At 37.4% G+C, this 11,605-nt stretch overlaps 1 protein-coding gene across 2 annotated transcripts; it reads right to left on the reverse strand.

The window, feature by feature from the left end:
* Nucleotides 1-1,163: 1,163 nt before the first annotated feature.
* GCG (glucagon) lies at nucleotides 1,164-11,216 on the reverse strand. 2 transcript variants are annotated; one of them, XM_045480009.1, is made up of 6 exons: nucleotides 11,095-11,216; nucleotides 7,729-7,829; nucleotides 5,841-6,002; nucleotides 3,824-3,961; nucleotides 2,324-2,467; nucleotides 1,164-1,648 (listed from the first exon to the last, which is right to left on the reverse strand). In XM_045480009.1, the coding sequence occupies exons 2-6, from the start codon at nucleotides 7,818-7,820 to the stop codon at nucleotides 1,642-1,644; spliced, it is 543 nt and encodes a 180-aa protein (XP_045335965.1). In that variant the 5' UTR covers nucleotides 7,821-7,829; nucleotides 11,095-11,216; the 3' UTR covers nucleotides 1,164-1,641. The 2 variants fall into 2 exon arrangements, with proteins under 2 accessions (XP_045335965.1, XP_045335966.1); XM_045480010.1 differs by lacking the exon at nucleotides 1,164-1,648 and having other exon boundaries at nucleotides 2,320-2,467.
* Nucleotides 11,217-11,605: the final 389 nt, after the last annotated feature.

Below are 11,605 nucleotides of genomic sequence, written 5' to 3' on the forward strand. Positions count from 1 at the left end.
CAAGTTTCAACAGTGGACAGATTATCCAAACCAATAACCAACTAGGAAATGTTGAACTTGAACCATACATTAGACTAAATTAACCTAACGGACATTTCTAGAACATTCCACCCAACAGCAGCAGCATACACATTATTCTCAAGTGCATATAGAATACTTTCCAGAATAGGTCATATGATAGGCCACAAAGCTGGTCTCACCAAATTTAAGAAGACAGAAATCATACCAACTACCAACTGTCTTTTCTTACCGCAGTGGTATGAAACTAGAAGTCAACAAAGGAGACCTGAGAAGTTTCTAGGCACACATTCATGAACAACCAATAGATCAAAGAAGAAATCCAAAAGGAAATTAAAAAAAAATATTGAAACAAATGAAAATGGAAACATAGCACACCAAAATACAGAGGATGTTGCAAAAGCAGGGGGAAGTTTAAAGTGATAGATGTGTATATTGAGAAAATCAAAAGATCTCAAACAACCTAACTTTACATCTCAAGATCTAGAAAAACAAGAACAATTAAGCCCAAAGTTAGCAGAAGGTAGGAAATAAAAAAGATCAGAGTGGAAATAAATGAAATATAGACCAGAAAAACAATAGCTTTTTTTTTTTTTTAAATAAACAAAATTGACTATGAGCATGTGACTCTTCAGGAGACAGCTGATACTTAGCTCCAGATGAGATTTGTTTTGCAGGTTAATATTGCTTGATGATTTAATTTTTATTTATTTAAAAAAAAATTTTAATGTTTTTATTTATTTTGAAGGAAAGAGAAACAGAGCATGAGCGGGGGAGGAGCAGAGAGAGAGGGAGACCCCGAATTCGAAGCAGGCTCCAGGCTCTAAGCTGTCAGCACAGAGCCTGATGCGGAGCCCGATGCGGAGCCAGAACTCACGGAAAGCGAGATCATGACCTGAGCCAAAGCCAGACGCTCAACCAACTGAACCACCCAGGTGCCCCAACTGATGATTTAATTTTTAAAGATAAGCCAGAAATCAATACGTTTATATATTTTTTCAGGGTTGCCCACAAAGCACGGTGCAGCCATTCAAATCGTGAAGCCATGTCTGGGCACCAGATTTGGCTCATGGGCTATGAGCTTAGGAAGAAGGGGTGTTTGGAAGGAGTGGGGTCATGAAGAAGAGAGAGAAGGCAGACAATGGTAAAGAAGCTTGAAAATTTTATTTATCTACCATTTATATATTGAAAGCAGAGCATTTTTATGACAAATGTTTCAAGAAGGAATTTCTCTTTCCAGTTTCACCACTGTGGCTACTAGTCCTTCCCTTATCTTATCATTACAATGCAGATATGTTGTGATTGAAATAATTTATATGTACAAATTACATCACAGAAAAGTAATTTCATTGCTAAATGTAAGCAGGTTAGGGTACTTCATCCAAAATAAGAAAAGGAGAGAATTCTGCACTTCCACATTTTAAAGCTGGTATTTTAACAACTCATTGACCATGGTTTATTCCATTTACAATCTTTGGTCACACAATATTAAAAGAAAAGTTATTTATTGGCATGCAAAGCAATATGGCTTCAGGATACGTCTCTTAAATTTACAGAACTTAAAATTTCAAATATTCCATGTGGATGGCAGGTGATGTGAAGTGATCTTGAACAGTGACATACTTACTTCCTAGAAATTAAAAAAAAAAAAAAAGGTAGTGATTTAACAATAGCTATGACACTTAGATGACACTTAGTAGTTAACTTATCCAGGAAATATTTCAGTGATTTACTTTGATAAAATTTGTTCATCAATCTTTTCATCTTATAAATCCCTTAGTCTTTTCAACTCTTCAAACATTTGCAGAGACGACTTATCCTAAAGTTCCCCTATGATGAAATATAAAGTTTATGAAAAATTATAAAAAGCAATTATAACCTATGAAAATAAGTGGTTAAGTTTTGGTGTTTAAACTTTTACTACTATGCTTATTACAGTAAGGACATAATACCATGTATACTGGTGTTTTCCTATGTGCTAAAATGTCACCATAAATAGCAATTTTTAAGGTGACATTAATATGCAAATGCCTTAACATCTGCATGTTTCATTCATATCTGTGTTCCTAATGCCTTATCCCTTATTGACACTCAGGAAATGCTTTTTGCAATAGAGGGGTAAATGAATAAATCTTACTGATGAAAAGTGAATATAATAATGTTTTCTTAAAGGATTCATAATTTCGATTATATACCAAGAGACTAAATAAAGACCCTCTTCCCCACACCGGGAACCACCTGTAGCCTGTATGATAATAGTTATGAAAGTTTTGATGGTTTTCAGAATTAACTAAAATGGTGTCACCTCTCAGTAATTTTGGTCTGAAGCAGCCAGTTTATAAAGTCCCGGGTGGCAAGATTGTCAAGAACTGTGTTCATCTCATCGGAGAAAGAGCCGTCGGCGTGTCTGCGGCGTAATTCTTCAACAATGGTGACTTCTTCTGGGAAACTGAAGGAATAAGGGCCAAATGAGTGGTTAAAGGTTTTAAGTAAGTGCTTATTGACTGCTTATCCCTGGTAGCATGTGTGAGGGTCACTGAGAAAACAGTAAGTTTCTATTTCCCGGGTGGGGGAGGGGGGCTGCTATGAAAAGCCTCACAGAAACCTGCATGTGGGCAAGGGAACGATTTAGGTAGGAAAGAGCAGAGTTGGGAACTGAAACCAGACCTAAGGAGTAGCTTCATGCCCTTCTCAATATTCCAGGCTGCTTTGAATATTTTAGTGTATTGGCAGCACAGATGTTATTACTGAGACTAATTCGTCTATAAATCAGAAAAATGTATGATGTCTCGTAAAACTAGTGATTGTCTGAACAGCCTGGCAAAGTACAGGATTAGCCGATTAAAGTTTAGTCCATATAACATTTCCTCTTTGAATGGTTTGCTCTAGCAGGAATTTTTGCAGTACATTAAAACACTACAAAATATCCTCAAGTGTAAGTGACTATTTTACCAGTTAGTTTCATCGGTTTGATCATGTTTTAAGTCAGTAACAATACTAGTTTCCTTTTGCCTTAAGCTCTCTTTAAGGCTCAGTGAACTTGTTTTAAATCTCACTTAAGAAAAAAAAAAGAGTTGAACATGAATTTCCTGCCTCTCATATTTCAAATGTCAATCAAAATGATCAGGAGAAAATGAGATGGTTCAGGAATCTGTTTGGTTGTGGTAAGTTCCAAGAAAGTCCCAAAAGGCTCTAGCTTCATTTTCAACTTTGACAATTTGGTGATTGTCTATATGACAGCCCTATTAAAAAAAATGGGCATATCGTTAAATCTATGACTGTTCCCATGTATCTGTGCTTTGAGGGTCATTTCATTACACATCTTAAATTGTCTGCCTTTTAGTCTTCATCACATTTTTACCTGAATCCTGACACACACACACATATATATGATCCCACGTGTAAATATTTACAGTCGGACTTTCTGTTTTCAGCATTGTGTCTCCTTTTTCCTTAAACCTAGTTTTCCCAAGACAGTTCTCGTTTAAGCCGGTTGTCTTCATACAGTTATCAAAAAAGCATTCTACTTGTTATCAAGAGTGTTCTGGATTGACAAATGAATGCCCTAATTACAATGCCACTCTAATAGAGAATAATAATTAATTACAAATATTATTAATCCTTGCTATCAAAAGTAAAACAGACTAGACTTTTGTAGACTGTCTCCCACCAATATGAGTTATTTCCTCACTTTGTGAGACTATACTAATTGCTTCTGTAATCCAGATCCATATATAGATAACTGTAGTCTAAGTTTTCAGCATCATGCAAAAAAAAAATGTTAAATAAGAATGTACAGACTTACTCTCGCCTTCCCCGGCCTTTCACCAGCCAAGCAATGAATTCCTTGGCAGCTTGGCCTTCCAAATAAGAACTTACATCACTGGTAAAGGTCCCTTCAGCATGTCTCTCAAATTCATCATGACGTTTGGCAATGTTATTCCTGAACGAAATGTGAAAGTTAAGTTGAAGATCTGTCTCTTTAGCAATATGGTTCTCACCTTTAAACAGTGCAGCCTGGGGTTCAGGATCCTATGTAGAAGGGGCTGAGGGAGATTTGGGAGATGAGGGTAGCCGGGGGATCATCCTGAAGCTACGTCAATTACCTGGAGTGAAGGATGATGGGACAGGGCTAGTAAAAATGAAAGCGGGCTAAAGCCCCTCCACTCCATCGGCTTACTCATTTTCGGCTCCCCTGCTTGTCTGTGCCATTGATTATTAAAGCTGCATTCACTTCAGTCTCAATATAAGTGGGTTCTGCACCGTGCTGTGCTACTTGCAGGTAAGGCGGCTGTTTGTTATTAGGCCACATGGGGTCAGAGTTAATGCAATGCTTCTAGGGAAAGCCAAGGGCCATCTCAAAATCCAGCAAAAGGACCACAGGATAATGGACTAAAGGAAACGTGTGATGGGCCAGCAACAAGGAAAGCGAAGAAGAGGGCTCCATTTCACCCTCAAGCATGTGCAGAGTGCTCTGTGTAGGTGGGTGACGAGCCACCCTCAGTTTCCCTGATGTGTGTTACCCCAGAAGGTTTATCTGAAACACACAACAGAAACTGCCTAAGAAAATAATTGTCTCACATTAGTTTACCAAGTTGTGGCATTCTTTTTCTAGAAATGAGGACAGCTGTTTCCATTTTTTTTTCAAATTTCTGATTTTCCACATTTTACCAAAGGCCTCATCTCTAGTCCTTGGCAGGAACTTTTCCCAGTGTCTCTTCTGGCCATGACCATCATTTCTGTAGCTGTAACTTTCACTTAAGAACTTTTGGTCAATCGCTCTGTCTCTCCTGTTTCTCCTGTTGGCTTGTGTCTACTCTCTTGCTCTCCCTTCCTCTCTCCCTTCTCTTTTCTTTTTTTTTAAATGTTTATTTCTTTTTAGTTTTAAGAGAGAGAGAGCATGAGCAAGGAAGGGGCACAGAGAGAGGGAGAGAGAGAATCCCAAGCAGGCTCTGTGCTGTCAGCAAAGAGCCCAGTGTGGGGCTGGATCTCATGAACAATGAGATCACGACCCGAGCTGGACGCTTAAGTGACTGAACCACCCAGGCACACCTCTATTCTATCCAGACAAATCTATGCCCTTTCCTGATTTTTAGATTCCTTTAGCTACTTTGTATGCATAACTCCCTTCCCCTTGTGGGCCATCCTCCAAAGAAATTGTGAAATTCCACCATCTCTGTGAAACCCTTGCAGATGATTTCCTCCAGTAGCCTAGATGTAGCAAAAAACCCAACACTGTCAAAGAAAATCCAACATTAAAATGTATGCCTTACGATAGGCTTGTGTTCTTATTTGCCTTCTTCTCTCTTTATGCTGTGCAGCTAGGCTGTAATTTTAAATGTGTATCTTGGATTGTATTCTACAAGAAAAAGACTGCATCTGTTTCCATTCCTTACCATGATTAACTTGGCTAGAGGATACTTTGAATGTGATCACAATCATGAGTTTGAACCCTACAAGGGAATGGTGAATTCGCTGTATCTTTTGGTCAGAAATTAGATTCCTAATCTTGCAGGTTCACAAAAGTCAACTTCTGATTTTAAAGGAAAATGGCCCAAGAGGGTAAATATTGCTAAGACCACAGGTGGGAATATAAAGTCTAAGTCCTATTGGAGGGTAGATAAGGGGACTGAAGGGGTGAGAGGGTGGGACGTTCAAGGAATAATACAAAGGACAGTATCACCAACCTTGAAAATCACCGAAATTGGAAGAGCCTATGTGCACTAACTGATGAACATGATAAAAAAAAAGTCAGGAGAAATTTTAGACATATTTATGTAATATATTTGTGTGCAAATTTTGGACTAGGTTCAGACTCTTACTTGTTCCTCTTGGTGTTCATCAACCACTGCACGAAATCCTGCGCACGCCTGGAATCCAGATACTTGCTGTAGTCACTGGTGAATGTGCCCTGAGAATGGCGTTTGTCCTCAATCATCTGATCCGGATCATTGAGCGGGTCTGTCTGAGGAGCTGGGAATGATCTGTAAAGAGCAGTGATGGGTACAACTAAATCTCTCCCCAAGAGTAGAATCACTTCAATAGTACCTCTCTACAAAATACTGCACCGTATGACGCTGGAAGGCAGGTGCCTTGAGTATTTCAGTGGGTAGTTCGTAGACACCTTGGCTTGCCATGGGAATTCCATAGTTGTATTGGAATTGAATGCACTCTGATTCTGAATTTTAGTAATAGATTTTTTCACCTGGCTTCTTTTTTCTGAAATGGGATTAAATAAATCTTTTTTCACTTAATTCATCTACTCATGATTGTGCTAATAATGACAGAAGAGATCAATGACTTGAATATTTTAAAAGAGTAAAAAATTCCACATCATTTGCTGGGCAGCAGATTTATGTTCCTAATTTTGTTTTGCATATATTCATATAAAAAAGTTTAGTTTCCTGGGTATATGATAGCTAATGCTGGAAGAAAGACAAACATTCAAAGAAAGACAAAAGAGGTGCATAGGTGGCTTGGTTGATGAAGCATCAAACTCTGGATTTCAGCTCAGGTCATGATCTCATAGTTCATGGGTTTGAACCCCACATAGGGCTCTGCACTGACAGGGTAGAACCTGCTTGAGATGCTCTCTCTGCCCCTCCCCCTCTCATTCTCTCTCTCTCAAATAGATTAAAAACATTAAAAAAAAAGAAAGACAAGAAAAAGTGCACTTGATAATTTGAAACTGTTTAGTGGATAGTACGCATGCTAGAAATCAACAGTTCATTGGCATGGTAAATATGGGGAAATATTCAATGTGATTAATACTCAGAAATAGAAATGAGATACTATTTTTACCTGTCAAATTAGTGAAGATTAAATACTGGGGAGGATAGTGTGAGAGAAGTATTTCTATACTGCTGATGGGAATGTGTATGTGTGTGACTTTTCTGGAAAGCAAGTTGGCAAGATAATATAAAAAAAATAGACTCATTCAAAACCCTTTGACATAGTAATTCTACTACTAGAAATCTATCCTCAGAAAATAGTAAGAAATCTAGGGGGGAAATGTTATTTGCAGTATTCTTTGTGGGAAAATTTGAAGAATTCTTAAGTGTTCAATAAAGGAGGAATAGCTAAATAAATATTGTACATTTATGAGATGGAATAGAATGTAAGCATTAAAGGTCCTACATATAATAGGTATTTTTAAAGATATAAGAAAAAACCAGCAACATAATGCTAAGAGAAAAAAAAAAACATCGTATCTGGAATACGTTTATACACCATACACGTAAGATGCAGGAAAATAATATACCAAATTTCAAAATTATTAACAGTTTTCTCTGAGTTATGAAGTTTGAGCACTGAAAACAAAATTGCATGTTTTTAAAATAGTTTCTATCATGAACACATATGACTTTTATAGCTAACAACTAGCCATTATTTTTAAAAAGGACACAAAGTTGGTATGAATCATTAAAATAATCTATTCTACAGTATGTAATGAATGTACAGATAGGATCAACTGAAGATTCGAAAGAGCTATAATTTACTGTGTAATAAATTTTCAACATTGCCCACCCCTTTGGGTATGAAACAGCACATACTCTGATCTACACTGCAGAAAAGCCTGTATCACAATGATACCTTGAACATTTGGAAAATGTGCAGAGTATTTTACTGAGACCTATTCACGAACCATAGTTTTAACAGGCTGTATTCTAACCATAATATCATGTTAGTTAAAGTCTAGAGATTTAATACCTGGATTTCTCCTCTGTGTCTTGAAGGGAACGTTGCCAGCTGCCTTGTACCAGCATTACAAACAATCCGGCCACAAAGTAAATGCTTTTCATTTTTGCTGCCTGTGGGAACACAGAGTCAGGGAGGGGGGTGTGCGGGTGGGGGGAGACAGGCAACCACATTTAAACCTGTCCAATTAGATTAGTTCAATTTTGACTGAGTAAATATTACAAATAGAAAGTATAAGCTAGTCATCAACTTTACTCTGATTATATTTCCTGCTTCATTTCAGATAGTAGATTATATTTTTCCCCAGATTTTGGGGGTGACAAAAAAGGATACAAAAGATATGTTCCACCCAATTAAAAAAAAAAAGCAATGTACCACCAACTAAGCTCTTTCATTAGTGTAGGACACTTGTGTTAATGATCAGAAGGCTCATTTCCAGACTTGAAATTAAAAATGTCCATGATAAACATTTAAAATATCTACTGTAGATGATATGCTACATATGGTTAGCCTGAATGGCACTTTATCCATAATGCCACCCCCTTCACTATCAGTCTGGCTTTCAATTAATAGTCCTTCACTTCCAAGCATTTACATTATACTGCATTTCAACCATCTTAAAGCAGCCTCAGGCTACAACTTGGCATACCAGCTGTCGGTTCAGATGTATTATTCATTTATATTTTAAATAGTGTAACTTGGTCTAGACTTTGTAATTATAAAGCGGCCAACAGATTTGAGGTATTTTAGGGTGCTTTGACCTGTTCTAAATTAAAGGGAAAAATCATTTTAAAGACAAGCAATTTGCAACAAAAACTAATGCTTCTGGCAACTTGAACAATCACAACCAAGAAACTAAGAGATCACTGTCATAAAGAAAATTAATGCTTGCTTCTGAAGTCTTGGAAGTCCCCAGGTTGTTTTATAATTGGACTTAGTCCAGGATACGTCATTCACCGCTACTGACACCCTAGGCTTGGTTGTGGGATACACCTGGTTGCTTGTCTTCGTATCTCAAGCAGATGCCCTGTGAAGCCATTGGATGCCAAGGACCTGATGATGCAGTGTGGACGGGATGGGGATCAATATGAATGTGAGCAGCATGACCCCACAGGGCACGCTTCTCTGTTTACCGAATGGAACCTATGAGTCCAGTATTGGTCATGGACTTCTCTCTGCTACCTTTAAGGCCGACCGTGTTTACTTTGAGAAGTGGGGATTTCAATCCATGTTTGATTATGCTTATCCGTAAATGATTTGAATGAGTACTTTTGGCAAATGGCATTTGGTTTGAAATAAGGATTTTATAAATATTAACATTTTAAACTATCAATCTTTTCTTGAACATCCTAGCCATATTTACTATCTGTCTTTGGCACTAAAACACGCAGACTGTAGTACCTGCAGTGGTATTTTTTTTTCTTTGAAATACTGTCTTTTTAGATTAAGTGGTCAATTAGACAAAGTAACACATCAGGAATTACAGGTTCATCCTTCTTCATTCATCAGTATTAAGTTCCTCATCTGGCATTTCGCTCTGGGTCAGTTCATCTAGTTGGCAAACTTAGGAAACTTTGTCACCTACGCAAGTTGTGCCTTCTGATTATAATTCTCAATTGTAAATTCATACTTTGGGGAATTAAAAAAAAATTATGGTGGCAAGCATTTCTTTTTAGGATTACCCCACTGTTAAAAGTCAATGTAGTCCTAGGGGCGCCAGGGTGGCTCAGGTGGTTAAGTGTCTGTACTCTTGATCTCAGCTCGTGTCATGATCTCAGGGTTCATGAGTTTCAGCCCTGCATTTAGGCTCTGTGCTGACAGTGAGGAACCTGCTTGGGAATTCTCTCTCTCTCTCTCCCTCTCTCTGCCCCTCCCCTGCTCATGCGTGCTCTCTCTCTCTCTCAGGACAAATAAATAAACATTAAAATATATTTTTAAAAAGTCGGTTTAGTCCTAAATAATTCCTTCTATGCAAAGATCCAAAAAAATTTACGATATTTTCTAGTATGTTTTACAGAGGCAGATTTAGAACAGGTGGGATTTTGCCACTGTGGGAACTGAAAGAGAAGCAACTGTAGGGAAGTGAGTATCTTCAGTCCTCTACAGTCAACAGAATGAGTTCTACTGAAAAAGGAACTGATTTTTAAGATGTCAGTTATTCATTTAGTGGAAGCCTATGGAATTGTGAACATTTGAAGAATCAGATTAATTGTTTGAATACCACTACTGAGAAAGCAAATATTTACGTTATTTTAGCTCCACCTCCTGCTCAATAAGAGAAGAATTTTAATTACCTCCCTTTAGGCTGTCTAAGGAGAGAATCTGCAGTTTTTTTAAAGAACCACATATTGCCATTCAAATTTAAAGGAAAATATGGTAACGATAGTATTCTCTGTGTAGGAAGCCTTTTAGAAAGATTAACCTTAGACCTAGATAAGGTGACATTATATCATATCCCTAAATATATTGGTGTTGTAGGCCAAATAAGTCCTTTTCAAACCGGTTGGCTCATTTCCTCTGCTAAGTCCTTCGTGCACATGGCAAAAACACACCCCTTGATCATTTTCTCCTTTGAGGATCTTTGTAAAATTGTTCTTTGTCCTTAAGAAGTTAAATGGGTACTTTAGAACATCTTGTTTTTTTCTGAAGAGACTTACTAAATTTCCTTTCAGGATGTGGACATTTTAGATATATTATTTATTATTATTGGTCTTCAATCCCTGGGAGGTAATTATTCATCAGTGGTTTTACTCAGTTCCATCCAAAGACTTCTTAATAACTGACTATATTTTTTTCTGCACCAAATATGCTGTCTCATTTACAGTGAACTGATTTCACGGACGTTGATTTTTTGATAGACTTATCAGAAATTTGAATATTTGAAGGATGATATTGACTCTGTTCTTTTGGAAAGCCATAAGTTTTCATTGGTAAGGAGCAATTGCTCTTATAGCTTCTCTAATGGACACATTTCTGCTGAATTTAAAAGGCGCCTTCTGTTCAAAGTAGTATATACATTTATCAAACCCTAGCAAAATATTTATTTTTCAAAATGTTAACCATTTACTTTTAAAATGCAGTCCTCACAACTGTTAAATCTTACAAGGGCATTGATTCGAATCTTTGTTTTTCTTTCTATTTTATATCTTTAAATTGAATTATTTATCCAATGCACTTTTCAGCCTCATTATGTTGAAATAAATGTATGTAAATGCGTTTTATATCACTTTTTCATCTCGATTCCGCCCCCTGTATTATGATTAATAAAGTATAAGATGAAAGAACAGCACTTAATTCATAATACTTGGCCCCATAAAAATACTCAACTGTACCCCAAACAAGATTTACAATCTTGCAATCACTCCCGATTCGTCTTACCTTCTGACACTTGACTGGAACAGAGCAGGTGGAGAGAGAGCGAGCCCTCTTTTCGGAACTTTGGATGTGTGTGTCCTGAGCCCTGTACTTCTGCAGCACAGTGCGCTGTCTTTATATACTCTCAGCGTTGTTTAGACTCACAGATATTACGCTGACAGTATAAATTTCTCATCTGTAAATAATGAGTTTTTGTTACAAACGATTTCACTCGCCTACTCACTTTGCTCATCTGCATTCTAAGCTTATATTGGGTGGGACCTCGGAGACCAGGAAACTTTTTATTTACTCTCTTGCTTTTTTTGTTGTTGTTGGGAATGGAAAGGGCAGTTTGGAAATTCACCCTTCACCCTCAGTCAGGCATGAAAATCACTTAAGTACTCTAAAGTGAATTTTGATGCCGAAGACAAAAAAACCCGTGAAATTACATAGACTATGGCTAACCTCACTTTGAGCAGGGCCTCATTTGGGGGTCTTACAAGTCCTCCCGTTTGTTGTTTCGTTATGATGCATT

Source organism: Leopardus geoffroyi, chromosome C1, assembly GCF_018350155.1.
Source record: "Leopardus geoffroyi isolate Oge1 chromosome C1, O.geoffroyi_Oge1_pat1.0, whole genome shotgun sequence".
NCBI classification, from domain to species: domain Eukaryota; kingdom Metazoa; phylum Chordata; class Mammalia; order Carnivora; family Felidae; genus Leopardus; species Leopardus geoffroyi.